General features: G+C 35.6%; 1 protein-coding gene across 5 annotated transcripts in view; it reads right to left on the reverse strand.

The window, feature by feature from the left end:
- Positions 1 to 17492, reverse strand: part of LOC137396362 (TNF receptor-associated factor 5-like) — a 147060-nt gene that overhangs the window by 116473 nt on the left and 13095 nt on the right. For all 5 annotated transcript variants that reach the window (XR_010978543.1, XM_068082603.1, XM_068082605.1 and 2 more), the window contains one exon: positions 8189 to 8426. Coding sequence is in view for 4 of the 5 variants with exons in the window: in XM_068082603.1 (XP_067938704.1) it covers positions 8189 to 8426 (238 nt within the window). In the remaining variant the exon portion in view is untranslated. The remainder of the gene's footprint in view (positions 1 to 8188; positions 8427 to 17492) is intronic.

A 17492-nucleotide genomic window follows, 5' to 3' on the forward strand; every position in this document is an offset into this window, starting at 1 on the left:
GTTTCACATGCTTACTTGAGTATTTAATGATTAATACAGTGTTTCACATGCTTACTTGAGTATTTAATGATTAATGCAGTGTTTCACATGCTTACTTGAGTATTTAATGACTAATACAGTGTTTCACATGCTTACTTGAGTATCCAATGATTAATACAGTGTTTCACATGCTTACTTGAGTATTAAATGATTAATACAGTGTTTCACATGCTTACTTGAGTATTTAATGATTAATACAGTGTTTCACATGCTTACTTGAGTATTTAATGATTAATGCAGTGTTTCACATGCTTACTTGAGTATTTAATGATTAATGCAGTGTTTCACATGCTTACTTGAGTATTTAATGATTAATGCAGTGTTTCACATGCTTACTTGAGTATTTAATGATTAATACAGTGTCTCACACGCTTACTTGAGTATTTAATGATTAATACAGTGTTTCACACGCTTACTTGAGTATTTAATGATTAATGCAGTGTTTCACATGCTTACTTGAGTATTTAATGATTAATGCAGTGTTTCACATGCTTACTTGAGTATTTAATGATTAATACAGTGTTTCACATGCTTACTTGAGTATTTAATGATTAATACAGTGTTTCACATGCTTACTTGAGTATTTAATGATTAATACAGTGTTTCACATGCTTACTTGAGTATTTAATGATTAATGCAGTGTTTCACATGCTTACTTGAGTATTTAATGATTAATACAGTGTTTCACATGCTTACTTGAGTATTAAATGATTAATACAGTGTTTCACATGCTTACTTGAGTATTTAATGATTAATACAGTGTTTTACATGCTTACTTGAGAATTTAATGATTAATGCAGTGTTTCACATGCTTACTTGAGTATTTAATGATTAATACAGTGTTTCATATGCTTACTTGAGTATTTAATGATCAATACAGTGTTTCACGTGCTTACTTGAGTATTTAATGATTAATACAGTGTTTCACATGCTTACTTGAGTATTTAATGATTAATACAGTGTTTCACACGCTTACTTGAGTATTTAATGATTAATATAGTGTTTCACATGCTTACTTAAGTATTTAATGATTAATGCAGTGTTTCACATGCTTACTTGAGTATTTAATGATTAATGCAGTGTTTCACATGCTTACTTGAGTATTTAGTGATTAATGCTGTGTTTCACATGCTTACTTGAGTATTTAGTGATTAATACAGTGTTTCACATGCTTACTTGAGTATTTAATGATTAATACAGTGTTTCATATGCTTACTTGAGTATTTAATGATCAATACAGTGTTTCACATGCTTACTTGAGTATTTAATGATTAATGCAGTGTTTCACATGCTTACTTGAGTATTTAATGATTAATACAGTGTCTCACATGCTTACTTGAGAATTTAATGATTAATTCAGTGTTTCACATGCTTACTTGAGTATTTAATGATTAATACAGTGTTTCACATGCTTACTTGAGTATTTAATGATTAATACAGTGTTTCACATGCTTACTTGAGTATTTCATGACTAATGCAGTGTTTCACATGCTTACTTGAGTATTTAATGATTAATTCAGTGTTTCACATGCTTACTTGAGTATTTAATGATTAATTCAGTGTTTCACATGCTTACTTGAGTATTTAATGATTAATGCAGTGTTTCACATGCTTACTTGAGTATTTAATGATTAATGCAGTGTTTCACATGCTTACTTGAGTATTTAATGATTAATAGTGTCTCACATACTCACTTGAGTATTTAATGATTAATACAGTGTTTCACATGCTTACTTGAGTATTTAATGATTAATAGTGTCTCACATGCTTACTTGAGTATTTAATGATTAATACAGTGTTTCACATGCTTACTTGAGAATTTAATGATTAATTCAGTGTTCCACATGCTTACTTGAGTATTTAATGATTAATACAGTGTTTCACATGCTTACTTGAGTATTTAATGATTAATGCAGTGTTTCACATGCTTACTTAAGTATTTAATGACTAATACAGTGTTTCACATGCTTACTTGAGTATTTAATGATTAATACAGTGTTTCACATGCTTACTTGAGAATTTAATGATTAATTCAGTGTTCCACATGCTTACTTGAGAATTTAATGATTAATTCAGTGTTTCACAAGCTTACTTGAGTATTTAATGATTAATACAGTGTCTCACATGCTTACTTGAGTATTTACTGATTAATACAGTGTTTCACAAGCTTACTTGAGTATCCAATGATTAATACAGTGTTTCACATGCTTACTTGAGTATTTGATGACTAATACAGTGTTTCACATGCTTACTTGAGTATCCAATGATTAATAGTGTTTCACATGCTTACTTGAGTATTTAATGATTAATGCAGTGTTTCACATGCTTACTTGAGAATTTAATGATTAATACAGTGTTTCACATGCTTACTTGAGTATTTAATGATTAATGCAGTGTTTCACATGCTTACTTGAGTATTTAATGATTAATACAGTGTTTCACATGCTTACTTGAGTATTTAATGATTAATGCAGTGTTTCACATGCTTACTTAAGTATTTAATGATTAATACAGTGTTTCACATGCTTACTTGAGTATTTAATGATTAATGCAGTGTTTCACATGCTTACTTGAGAATTTAGTGAGTAGTTCAGCTTTTGACAATTTTCTTTTACTAATTCAACTATTAATGTGCTTTTAGTGTCCTATTAATGTGTATCATCAGAGAAATAAAGAGATTCCAATCTATGGCGGCTTTTCATTTTTGAGCTTTTAAGAGCTTGTAATCACATTTCCACATATTTGGCACCTACAACACAACAGAGTAAAACATGGTGAATCTTTTGATACCAATAAACTGTAATGTGAATTTTGTTGCAAGTCAACCTTTAAACCGCATAACTCATCCGCAGCCATTCCCACAGTAATTGGGAATGGCTGCGCATTCCCAATTACTGTGGAAATGCGGGAATGCGCAGTGGGAATTTGGCTTCCCACACTAATCCCATACTACCTTATGTATCCTCCATGACATCGATAGTACTCAAAAGGCTTACTGCTTATTGAGCAAACCTTTTAGTATATGACATTTACTTTAGTATATGACCTTTACTTTAGTATATGACCTTTACTGTACTATAAATAACGAAGGCTCTGCTGGGCCATGTTCGGATGAAACAGTCTGTTAACAATATGTTGTTAAGATCTGAAGGTCCTCATGTACAATGATCAAACATTAAAGCCATTTGAAGCACAATTTTGTTTGTAACCGACTGAAGTGCCTATGTTCACGACCATAAAACAACTACAGTTTCCATCATACATTTGATGACATATAAAGATTGTGTGTTGTTTAGGACAGCTGAAAAATGAATTAAGAGCGTTCAAAGCTTACAAGCAGAATGATCGTGCAAAACTGATAACTGCACTTCTTGGTTATCCGATTGAATCAAACTAAATCATCGCTGAGACAGACAAAGGACTATTTTCACTCGCATCTCCTTTCATCGTTTCTAATAATATCATTCTTTCACTCAGTTTCTAGACTTCTAAAGACTAAAATACTATGGCGATGCTCGAGCGAAGTTTGTTGTTCAAGGTCAAACACCTTCAGCTTCACTGAACATTATCGTCATGTGCACGAATGCACCACTGAAATGTTCTGCACACAGTGCTACCAAAAGATCATTTCATCAGAAATAGATCGCGATCGGTGGATGCAATGCGCAACTCTGCTAGCATTTCGTAAACGATAACGCAAAATTATTTACACATATACATCTTCAAATGACTGGTTGACGATACTGATTGGTCGAATGTATATACAATTTAGCCAGTTACAAGATAACTGATGCTTCAAACAACCAGAAATTAAATGATTTTACTAAAAAAATGACTTAACAACACAATGTAAATAGATTTTTTCACCAAACAAATCTTGGTCAGCTTGCAGCGTTATGTGCTGTTTTGAATTTGCCAACACCAATGCCTCTGGCATCAGCTGGTTTTAAAAACTTCATCATAAAAGGAAGTTGAATTTTAGTCCTCCCACAAAAAGTACATAACATTGGTTACAATTAAAAACTCAATAATTGAATGACATTCCATTTATGCTAGTAGTTGATGTAAGTTGAAGAGTTCATGATGAAAAATGTAGTCGTTTAATTTTAGCAGCAATGACAAAGGAGCAAATTACAGATAAGAGTTATATTCAGTGCGACGAGAAAGTGCAGACGCAGAAAAACTGAAGACCAGTATCGCAGTATATCAGCAGTAACTACGCACTGCATCGATGATCGTCTGTAATGTAATAACATTGTTTACACTTACTGCCTTTTTATGCTTCACATAATTCAGAACTGTCTGCTGCAGACAAACTATCACCCTACTGTTTCAACAATTCAAAGTCGAGTATTATTGATTCAAATACATCAGCAATGAGCATTTCTGTGACGAATAGATATGTGATCGCCATGCTGGTTTCTTGTAACCAATAACAGCCCACCATTTGCATTGTGGGATAGGTTGAAAAGGTCGAACGGTGTATTGTGGGATACATCATCGCACGCACGCGTCGCAAGGATCCATTCTGTTGGATCCTTGCGATCAGCGTACACGCAACCGTCGTGCGTTGACGTTTCCACATCACAGCCGGCCTACGCACTAGGTCGTGCGCCTTGCTGCGCACCTTGCGCGGTCATATGGAAACCAGGCTTTAGGCACGTAGTTTTTTCTGAGCATTTTAACTGTGATGAAGCCATAACTACAAAATGGCTGACATGATGTCCTCGCAAAACATGGATACTTCAAGAGAAGTGGTCATGGAATTATTTCAATAGATCGGCTATGGGAATCTAGCATTAGTATTATTATTAGTTGCTGCTATCTCTTGTTTGAGTTGAGCGCATTAATTTGTTAATTTGTTTATTCAGTGATTAGTTAATAAATTATTCATAAGATTACAGTTATTATAATAGATACCTAATAGAACAATAATAAAGATAATAATATAATATTAAATAGAATGCTATAACAGAAACCTAGGAAGAGCTTGTTTTCAACTGCAATAACATAGCTTCAATATCGCTAATTTTTCTTGTTGGTTAGAGGTTACAGACAGGGTTTCTGGAACTGAAAGGAGCGGCAAAAACAAGAATGTTGCACGACAATCTGCAGTATCCAGGCATTTAAAAAAGAATAACTCTGGGTTATCACAGAATTTGCTTAACTCATTCGCACCTGACGAATTTCTAGGCGATTAGCCCCAGATACCGCTAATTTTTCAGAAAATTGTTGTAACTCAAATTACTACTACAGGAGACAGACTTGAGATAATTTATTCAACCAAATTTCAAAAGAACCAACCAAGTCTCCTCTTTCAAAATATATTACATTCATATAGACACCTTGTATCCCTTTTATGTAGATCCGTGCCTCAAAGAAGGTAGTTTCAGGAAATTTTTTAACTCTGAAAAAATTGTCATTTGCTGAAACAAAGTTAGATTTGTACCATAAAAATTACAAAATATACAAAGTTTGACTGAAATTACTCATTTATTACAGACAATACATATTTATGATTATTATTTATACATATGAAGTTAGTCATGAACATGAAAATCTTGAAACTCTAACTTCAAACTTTTCCTCAAGAGCATCATCCTTCAAACAAAATCATAGCAAATCTATATGCCAATATAACTCAAATAAAACATCATGAAAATGTTTCAAATAATACAAATATGTTCAATAACTCTGTTCTTGACTTTTCAGACTTCATAGATAGCTCTAAGAATCAATATGATGCTATCGAAACTGAAAGATAACGTTAGTCCGACTACGGCTGGCAGCGTGAAGAGTGCGTTTTTATTCTAGCATAATGATTCAAATTGGCAAAATTAAAAGTTAATAAAAACTTTGAAACACTACAAAAAATGTTTTGATTAGATTTATGCAGTCTTTCAATGTTTTACCACTTCTGAATCTGCATATTTACTTCTGGAGTAGAAAAAAAATTATCACGAACGATAAAATTTCAAGTCGGCACGACGATTTCCGGTTTTGGTAGAAACTAAGATGAGTGTACTAATTTGGTTATAACTTTCGCTGGAGACGTCATAGAGGCATATTTTAAAGTTTGTCTGATTGACCAGAAATCTTATTTTCCAACTAATCAAAAATATTCTTTTATAGTTTAAAAATAACGATGCAAGGAGTTGATAAATTTCAGACGCGAGTTAACTCGTGTTGGGTGCATAGCAACGTTATAAATATGCGAGTTAACTCGCGCTTGGGTGCGAATGAGTTAACATTAATGGCTCATTCGAAATACTGCTAATTAGTACACTCCCTATAAGCCCTTGTACATTAATATTTTGGTACTACCATTAGAAATACCTAGTTGTTTCCATGCTTGTAAACTCGTTTCCAACGTGGAAACATGCAGTTTCCAAGACATAGTTGCCGAGCATGGAAACAAGAAACTCCAGTTTCTAAGACATAATTGCCGAGCATGGAAACTGGAAACTCCAGTTTCCAAAACATGGTTGCCGAGTGTGGAAACTGGAAACTCCAGGCTGCATGCATGGAAGTAAGCGAGTTACAACAACCTAAAGGAAATTACGAAACATGACAAAACAAAGCCGAGCAGCAAGATAAGCGTGCACAAAGCTAAACCAGGCTATTCTGATCATATATCTAAAAGATATAATGCACTAGATTGAATCAAAACATCTCTGATGATTTTGATTTATTCATAAAAATAAAACCCTAAAGACTTGAGGTGCGTCTACACCAGGACAATTTATTGGAGTTGCTTCATCCCTGAAGAAGTCAGGGTAGGAACGGTTTCTAGTCTTCTAGTGTTTACACCAAACTAACTCAACCTCTGACTATACAAAATGTGTCATCTTTTTAACCAATGAAAAACATCGATATCCATTCCATTTTGTCCGTTTATTCTTATAAACGCCAAAAGGAATTCACGTCGTCGCTACATATACACATGCTAATTCTTATATTGATTAGTAATCAGAGGTATAATTTAGTTCGTCTATTGTCTAATGATATGAAATTAAAAAGTTAGAATGGTAAATGTCGAATGTTTACTAAAAATAAATTTTTTGCCCAAAGACTTTTTTATTACCGGGACAATGCCAGGCATTCATCTAGTACGCGCTAATTCTTATACCCTAGGACACTTATGTATTCGCGGCATCTAACTTTCGCATTTTCGCGGAGTCATCCTCTCACGAAAACTTCATGAGCGAAACTAAACTATCTAGACGAAACTAAAGCGAAATATAAGTCATGAGTAATAAATGTAATCATTTAGTTCGCCTAACCTTGGTTTATGCAATAAACAACTATTATCTTGTGCTGCAACTCAGCAATTGGTTGCTTATTACTTATCGATTTTAATGCCATTTTCAACCAATCTTTTGGGAGAACAAAATAAGCCCTACCATTTTTTATGTTTGCATTATTGGCATAATTGGGAAATATGATTGGTCAATTACTTGTCGTACTCCGTCAATGATGGTCGTCAAAACCGGACAAACATAGTCTGCAGCATTTCACCGATCTTGTGTCAACGACTGAGACAAAACAGTTTTTACAACCATTTTGTGCATCATATCAAACTGACTTTAGCGGTGTGTAAACAATTTTGACAAATCAGCCCGGTGTAAACGCACCTTAAAGCCTGGTTCCCATATACGTCGCAAAGCACCGGCGGTAATATCGCGCAGCAAAACACTTGCGGTGCTCGGCGCAGTTTAATGTTCACATAAAAGCCACATCGTTAATAATACCGTAAACATAATTGCGTAATCAAATAAAATGTTCGCTCGCCATGCCGTTCTTATAATGGCGACCTTTACCAGTACAGTGCATTTCGGGAAGGTTTTGCCTGCGGCCATTTGCGAAATTTGAACAGCGTTAAACTATTGCGATGCTGCCGGCGATCCTCGGCGGTCCTCGGCGCATACGTTCCCATTTCATCGCTAATAGCCTGCGGTGTGTCGCCGGTGCTTTGCGACGTATATGGGAACCCGGCTTAAAGCCTAACAATCATCTCACAAGTCGGTGTGCTAAAAACAACCCCTACTTAGCTTTGGTTCGAGATTTCATTTTGGAAATTCTGGACCTATACAAAATCAACCAAAATCTACAGAGATAATCTCAGCAAATCATAAAAAATACCACAAACCTTTAGTTTCTTCCACATGGGAGTGTCGGAACATCCATATACTTTATGATGACAGAAACATTTCTCTCTGAGTAGAACTCGTAGACTAGCCGAGTCTGGTACAACCTGATTTCTATGAAGACCTGTTTCTTGACAGGGTTCCTCGGCTAACTCATCTTCATCGATATCATCATGAGGCATGGGACACGGGATGACATTCTCTGAACCAAACTTCCTGTCTATGCAGGCTTTACAGATTCTAAAACAGCGAAACATGTGAACGGCAAGGAAGCAGTTGCACGTAGCCATGCTCAGTTATGTACAGTCACCATTCATATTGATAGGAAGCATGAATTCAGACACGTCTGGCTCTCCGAGATTAGTCAATCTTCATAATAGCACATTCTAATAGCCAATCTCAAAACAGTGGGAATAAAATTTGTAAAAAGTAGCTCATATTTCTAATATTTTATATGTAAATAATATATTTACATTATAATAATACATGTATTATAATATAATTTTAATGCCGTATATCCTCACACATAATCCAACCTTGATAAATATAAAAAATTAAAAATATTAAATAAATATAAAAATAAATATAAACATATATATTTATATATAAATATATAAAAATAGAGATATAAATATTATATCAATAATTAGATAATATTTAGTTATATATATAAATATTATATAAATATTTATATATACATTTATATACATGTATATAAATATTAAAATATAAATATTTACATATTTACATATAAGCTGACCTTACACACTAGTGCTGGGCGCGGGTACTAATACCCGTTGAACTCGCGGGTTTGTCTTCTCTCGAGTATCGGGTAATAGCAATTCGGTTTTCCGGGTTTGGGTTTTTACTTTCGAGTTCGGGTTTTAGTACACGGATCCGTCGAGTAGTGTGAACCAAAACCCGGTCTATTGCGCCTGCGCAATGAGCACTGTTTAGCCACGATTAAAGATTTTTAGCTAAGATTAAACGCTTGAGTAACGATCGACATAAAGTAGTAAAAATAATCAATAAATTGAATAGAATTATTGTAAATTTTAAAATATGTCCGATGTTTGGAAATTTTTCGCGAAAGATAGCATCACTATTGCTGATGACACGGAGACAGTTAGATGCCTTTTGTGCAATTCAACTATGAAGCATAGTTATGGCTCTACGAGTGCCATGAGAAGGCATATGCAAAAAATTCATCCTAAACAATGGCTTGAGAGGCAAGATGTTGTTGGTACCGTTAAAAACCGTCAATTAAACTTCAAAGCAGCTAGGGAATCTGCTGCCTCCAAACTAAAAGAATTTGTGCATCCATCTCAGTCAACAATTGATGACGATGAAAGCCTTAGCAGCCAGTCAACGACAACATCGTTTGTTGCTACCACTTCACAAGGTTTGTCATATACTATTTTGATATTTAAAACTCATTTAATAGCGAGTGTAGCTGAATAGATAAAATTGTAAAATTTTTTCGCTTTTATTTAGACTACCGTTTTTGTTAGACCTTTCCTGTTAGTAAGTTAAAATTTGTTATAGCTGCACCTATTCTCATCGATGATGATGACGACTACTCAGATCTAGCTGCATTTCAAACTCCTATTATTCGCAAAGGAGCCAAACCTAGTTCTAGTGGTGCCTGTGAAAAAGCAAAAAGGCAGCGATCTATCTTATCATCCTTTACGGAACCCTACGGAAGAAACACCGCTTAACATCGGAAGCTGACTTCTGCAATAACTCACTATATTTGTAAAGATGGTGTTCCAGCATATGCTGTTGAAAAAGAAGGTTTCAAAGCAATGATTGCTGAGTTTGATGGAAGGTATGAAAGTAAAATATAATACGTTAGGCTTCATGTTATTCCACCACACGCCAGTTCTGTGAACATTAGTGTTTAGTAGCTATACATGTAATATTTATAGATTGATAGAACTGTTTTTTTGTGTGACCATTTTTCATGAAATGTGGCATACTATAATAACGTAAATACTACTTGATATGGGAATGTTTGCAGCCATAATGTATTTTTTATTTAATTATTTATGTTGCTTTTCTTTGGAACTTTGCAGTTACATAATATTAGGATCAATATAGAAATTAAAAAATGTGTTTTGGCCTTACATTTATCATTATTAGTTTACACCAGTGAATGCCATGTTGTTTGCAATTAGTCTTGATTTTCCACGTTTGCTAGGTATTCCATTCCAAGTCGACATCACTTCAGTCGCTCAGCCATCCCTGAGTTGTATGACATTGTGTATGGCACCATTAAGCAGGAGGTTGCCACTGCTCAGTTTTATGCTGCTACTACGGACATGTGGAGCTCACGCACTAGGGCACCTTACTGTGGGTTTACCATTCATTTTATATCTGACTGGAAGCTTAAGTCAAGATGCTTGCAGGTATGCTTCAACACCAATATGCGGCATCACATTGCGAATTTGTAGCGTTATTAAAAATGAGTTTATTAGAACAAACCTCAATAAAGCGCCTATCGCAAACCAACTAACAAAATTTTAGACATGTTAGCTATAATTGGGATGTGTATTTGCTTTGGAATTTCGGATTTCATTGCTAATAAAAATTAATTTTCAGTGAGGTTCTTGTATTGGTTAGGTATATTTTTAGTAGTTTAGCTGAACAAAGTAACCTTCAGTAAATCTTAATCCTACTCAACAAATTTTATATTTTATTTCAACAATAGAGTGATGCAATATGCTATTGTTTTGTAATTAGTTTTAGCAAGAAAAGCTCGAGTGAAAAGTGTTACACTTTCAAATCAAATGACCGAAAGTGGCAATCCCATAATTTAAAGAACACATCGTAAATTATTATATTTTGCTAGGTTTTACATGCCCCTGAAGATCATACATCTGAAAACCTAAAAGCTGGCATCATCGGGGTAATTGAAGACTGGGGGTTGGATGAGGCTAAGTTGACTGCTATTTCCACTGATAATGCTGCTAGCATCATCAAAGCATGCAGAGATGGAGGTAACTAATTTCACACTAAATTTTATTGTTTGTGACCCCCTAACTCGCCCTCTTGATTGTCAAGAATTTCTTGTAATAGCAGTTAAACAATTATAGCTGCTATATATATATATATAGATTGACAAAACGCAGCCTTTTGTTCATGTTTAGTCTGCTATTTCCATTTATACCGTACTTTTCGGACTATTAGCCGCTACTTTTTTTGTTTTGAGCCATGCGGCTTATATAAGGGTGCGGCTATTCTGAAAGTTTTTCTTTCACCGCTAGGGCGCATTAACCGGAATCTCCAGTGCGCTTTTAGCGGTGAAAGAAAATACGAAACAATGCCTAACAGTACTGTTCTGTTAGGCGCTGGATTAAAAAGCGTGGGTTTATACGAAACAGTGCCTAACGACACTGTCTCGTATTAATTAGCAAATTTGCTGCCGTGTTAAAAAAGCACCCTATTGAGTTCTGCAGCCTATACAAAGGCGCAGCCTATGTATTGTTTTATTATCGGTTTTTTGAAAATAAAGCAGATGCGGCTTATATAGAGATGCGGTGAATAGTCCGAAAAGTACGGTAAGTGAATTGGTTCATATTCAATCCTTGATAAGCACACAAGTATAGTGAATGCTGATTAGTATACCTAGTTGTGATTGTTTGCAATGCATTACAGGTTGGACCAGAATATCATGTTTTGGTCACCGCCTTAACCTAGCAGTTGTAAATGCACTGAAGGGCGACAAGGCAATAGATAAAGCCATTTCAAGCTGTCAAAAGGTGGCGACCCACTTTGCCCACTCACATAAGAAGAGTCGTCTTCTAGAGGCTGCTCAAGAAAAACTCCATCTGCCAAAACATCATTTGCTAAACGAATGCCCTACGAGATGGGGCTCAAAGTTTGCGATGATCAATCGCTTTCTTGAGCAAGAGTGTGCTGTGAGGAAAGTGCTTTCAGCCGATAAAAAGCACACCCATTTAATACCAACAGGAGAGGATTTGGCTACCTTAGAAGCCATCAGCAGTGCTTTAGAACATGTGGCGCCTTTTACTGACTTGCTATCAGGTAGGTTTTGTAAACGTACTGTTAATATGAAGATTGCCACTACAATCCTAAGCACCTACTATGAATGTGTTTTAAAAATTACTATAATGCATATGACCAAATGTAAATTAAACATATACTCTGCCATTATACTATTTGAAGGGTCTTTTATTAAAAATTAGATGTTTGAATATTAAAATTTTGTGGCCAAAAATAACATTTAAACATTCTTTCAGGAAATAAAATTGAAACCTTTCAGTGATGAGGAGTTGGGATGGACATGACTGCTTACTCTTTCCCCTATACTGTTATTGGAGATATATTAGTAAGTGGTCTTTTAGGTTAGCCATATTGAGGCTATACCGTGATAGTCATCTGCTAAATGCTTTAATTATAGGTGAAGACGCAGTCACAATATCACTTGTTCAACCGATGGTCATACTGTTTAATAAACTTCTAGTACCGGATGAGAGTGACGTTGCCTTGACTCGACAGATCAAGTCCTCCATCTTAGAGTACATCAACAAGCACCATCAGCACAATGCTGATTATTGGCAGCTGCTTTCAAAATGTAGCTTTTTAGATCCAAGGTGAACAATTTATACTAGCATTTTAGTGTGACATAGCTACAAGATACATAGCATAGGCTACACTGCAGGTACGAAGCTTTTGAAACAATGCTGTATAATACTCTACAGGATGAAAATAACATTTTTCCACTGATACCTTAATCATTAGTAAAAAACACAGCATTGTAATATAACATGTTGCGAAGGTTTTTTTTGGAAATTTTAGATTCAAAGCTACCCACAATGAGAGTGTGACAGATATTATACTTCGCGAGTGTGAACAGCTGGCTCCAGATGTACGAGAAACAATCACACTAGAATCTGCCACCACCAGCTGTACTGCTTCAGCAAAACGCAAAAGTTGGGGAGCGTATCTTAATGCTCTCACTACTCCGCCTGCTCTCACTACTGCCAGTGTTGACCGGCTTAGCAAAGAAGTTTCATTATATACAAGTCTACCGACAGTAGCTGAAAAAGACTCTGACCCTTTGACTTGGTGGAGCCAGCATGAAACTTCCTTTCCTTGCCTCGCAAAGCTTGCTAAGAAATATTTGTGCATTCAAGCTTCGAGTGTTGCTAGTGAAAGACTGTTTTCAACCGCTGGGAACATTATCACAGCCAGACGAAATAGCCTAAAGCCTGCCAAAGTGAATCAACTGTGTTTTTTATCCACAAACCTGGCATCTCTGTCAAACAAATAGCTGAGATTTTTATGGGGTTTATGTTTTTTAAAATGTTAGTAAAATTATAACACATGTTTTGTCTATAAAGTAACTGTTCATTAATCTTACATGGTAGAAAATTTTTGAGTTAAATACTTTGCAATCATGTCTTTGTAGGTATTATAATTTTGTCAATGTCAATTGCCCAACTGAATATGGTGTAGAATAGTGTAGTTTTGGTGTATACCATCAGAATTTTTGTAGTTATCAAACAAAAACAAGTTTTTTCACTAATAATTGCAAATTAAGCATATAAAACAATATAAGCCTGAAAGTAAGGTGCACCCGCATATATTGAACAGCACACATTTTAGCTACATGGATATTTTACAAGTTTTTGCTCATAGCTTGTGTCCATTAAAAATGATATATTATTTGTATGGAGTTGTCCCCTCTAGCCGAAAAACTAGTACGATTAGCAGTAGGCATAAAATCCGTATCAACAAACCCGATACCCGAAAAACCCGAAGACAAAAAGTGCTAGTGCCCAGCACTACTAGCTACCCGAAAAACCCGAGCGGAAAGAGACGGGTCTAAACCCGTTGGCCAAGAAGTACCGGTGCCCAGCACTATTACACACCTATCACAGCAAAGAGCAACAACCCATCGCATAGAAAGAGCTGCATAGAACGGCTCGGCACAGTGTCTGCATATGACCAAGGTCATGTGGTGTGGCTTTATTAGGCTTCTTAAACCATAACTGTCACGAACAACTTTTATTGTATTTATTAGGTAAATCAGACACGCTGATTCCGATTTTGTACTCAAAATAAAGATTAGTCCACTAACCTTCAAAGTCATTTAGGCTTTTTTAAAGCGTTTCAATATCCGTTTCGAAAACAACACAATCGGCATTACAAGCTCCGCCCATAAACATGTGACGAAACCTAGCTTTTTCACGAACGGAAGTTAGGAATGTTTAGTCCGATTTAGAATAATAGAGATTGGTGTCTTAAAACCCATTGTTATCTAAATCCAGCCTGTAAAATAATTTCAGTTTTTTATGAAAGGTATATAAACTATTTAAAATTACTCGTAGCTTATTACATGACGTTTAAATGGGCTGAACGCCGAGCAAAATGAGCTAAAAAAGCGCGGTTTTATCACAAGCTAGTGTTGTTATCGCGCTTTTTTAAATATGCAATGCTAAATAGCTTATCTACCTTTCAGAAAAGACTGATATTATTTTTAAGGCTGAATTTAGACATTACAGTAATACTTCAACTTACGAGTGCTCCAACGTACGAGAAACTTGAGATACGAGCCAGCTTTCAAGCAAGTCTTAGCACTAACATACGAGCCACGTTTGAGCTACGAGCACGCGAGTCAGTTGCCAAGTATGCCGGAAGTGTTTTATGAGAACAGCATCACTCTGTGTTTTTCAACTTCTCAGGTTATACTGTTGTACCGTGTTTTTTTTGTGCACGATTTTCTGTGCAGAATTATGTGAATTAAACGTACTGTGCGTAGACCAAAAGTTTGCCAGTAAAATGAAAGATAATACAAAGAAAAAGCAAATGATAACATATTAGTGCTGGGCACGAGTACTTCTTGGTCAACGGGTTTAGACCCGCCCCCTTCTGTTCGGGTTTTTCGAGTATCGGGTAGCTAGTAGTGCTAGGCTCGGGTATTTCTTTGCCTTCGGGTTTTTCGGGTATCGGGTTTATTGATATGGATTTTATGTTTAAATTTTCTGAACAGATTTATCTTCAAATTTACAAAGCAATTATATTTCTTTTCAATTTATTTATCATTTTTCACAGTTTTTATTGACTAACATTCGTACTCGCAGCGTTAACAGGTGGATTGTTAAACAGTCAAGATAGTTTGGGGCTACAGGGCATTTTCGTGTCAACAGGTGGCAGAAGATAGGGTCTATGGTAGCTTAATACTTAAGCATGTTCTATGTACCTCTGACTTTTTGTAGACGGTGCTCCAAATATCATAAAAAACTTTACATTATCGGCTTTTTCCGTTAGTAAGGCTTGTTGGCTTAGTAGAACTTGGTTATAATGAATTATGTAATCTATCATAGCTAGCTGTGGTAATCATTTTAAACAGAGTTATTAAATTTTCACTATCCGCGCTGCTATCAATGCTACTATCAACGCTGATAACTGTTTCTAACAAGGCAATAGCGGAAACAGACTAAGGACCTATGTGTTATCGGTGATAGCGAACATGCGCCGTATTAAAAATGGCATAGATTTGTTTACGAAGCCGATTTGGCTAATTGCGCAAATAAAATGTGATGTAAGTATTTCTTCTCACCTTTTAATGACAAGTAATCACTGCTTGACTACAATATTTCTAGTAGGCATAGTAAATAAGGTATGATATATTTTTATTCTATCTATTAAATTAAAGACTCGTTAAACTCCATTGTCATGCTTCCTTAGCAAAATGACACAGAGATGCCTTGTGGTCCCAGACTAAGAGCGCAGGATGCAATAGACCGGGTTTTTGTTAACACTACCCGATGGATCCGTGTACCAAAACCCGAACTTGAAAGTCAAAACCCGAACCCGAAGGACCGGAATATCCGAAATATCTATTACCTGATACTCGAGAGAAGATAAACCCGCGAGTTCAACGAGTATTACTACCCGTGCCCAGCACTATAACATATGATATTAAACGGAAAAATATTGAAAAATATGCGAACTGTGTATGCGTGATTGAGCTAGCTCGGCAATATGACAGAAATACATTCATAATTATCAAACAAGGATTATATTCAGGGCATTTAGTTCGCAAAAGGACTAACCATAGTTTCTAAACGGTGCAGCGATCTTCACGACCGCTGATTGCATTGGACAAACAATTGGCCGGTGACAGCGTAACTGAAACGATGCTATGTGAAAAGGCCGGCGCTATCTATCCAAACCGTTTAATAGACATTCGGACAAGCTGGCTAGTGGTCGTGCAATAACCATTTGTGACGACGCCTGTGTTCGTCCAAATCGCAACATGTTGCGAGGGCGACAAAGGCCAACGTTCTTAGATACGTTTATCTTAAAACGGCCGGCTAGTCGTGAAAGCGAAAAAAAGGAAAAATTTCTCGCTAACCAGCGAGAAACTTCAAACTATGAACGCCGAAGAAATTTTAATTACGTTTAGTTGAAAATGAAAGTTTGCTTTTAGGTTTGCTTCTAAGTTTGTCTTTTAACACTTTGATAAAATCCAAATTTATCAAAGTCAAATGTTGTAACGAAGGATAACTTATATCTCCCTCCCTGGCAAATGCGAGTGTTAACTGCTATTGTATGTATTTAATTTTACATTTTAATTAATCACATTTCCTTGCATTATTTTTTATTTGTTGCTTTTTGAAAACATGTAGTACGTAAGGACAATAACCAACATGTTCTTTCTGTTACAATATCTTGTTTTGAGTGTTTCATTTGCTTTTTTTAGAGTATGGAAACCAATCAATATATATTTAATTGTTCTATGTATAAATAAATTGCACCAACATGCGAGTAAATTGTCATACGAGCTCAGTCTCGGAACGCATTAAGCTCGTAAGTTGAAGTATGACTGTAATGGATTTTAAAACACCCATCTCTATTATTCTAAATCGGTCTAAACATCCCTACGTAACTTCTGTTCCTAAAAAGCTAGGTTACGTCACGTATTTATGGACGGAGCTTGTTATGCCGATCGTGTTGTTTTCGAGACCGATATTAAAACGCTGTAAAAAAGCCTTCATCACTCTGAAAGTTAGTGGACTAATCTTTATTTTGAGTACAACATCGGAATCAGCGTGTCTGATTTACCTAGTAAATACAATAAAAGTTATTCGTGACAGTTATGGTTTAAGCCTGGTTCCCATATCGACTGCGAGACTCCGGTGATGACGCCGTAATGCTTACGACGCTAGGCAGCATCTGTTCACATATAAAGCTGCATCGTTAAACATAATCGCGTAATCAAATAAAACGTTCACTCGCTATGCCATTTCCATAATGGTGACCTTCATTTGTTCA

The sequence above is a fragment of the Watersipora subatra genome, chromosome 5, assembly GCF_963576615.1.
Source record: "Watersipora subatra chromosome 5, tzWatSuba1.1, whole genome shotgun sequence".
Classification (NCBI taxonomy): Eukaryota; Metazoa; Bryozoa; class Gymnolaemata; order Cheilostomatida; family Watersiporidae; genus Watersipora; species Watersipora subatra.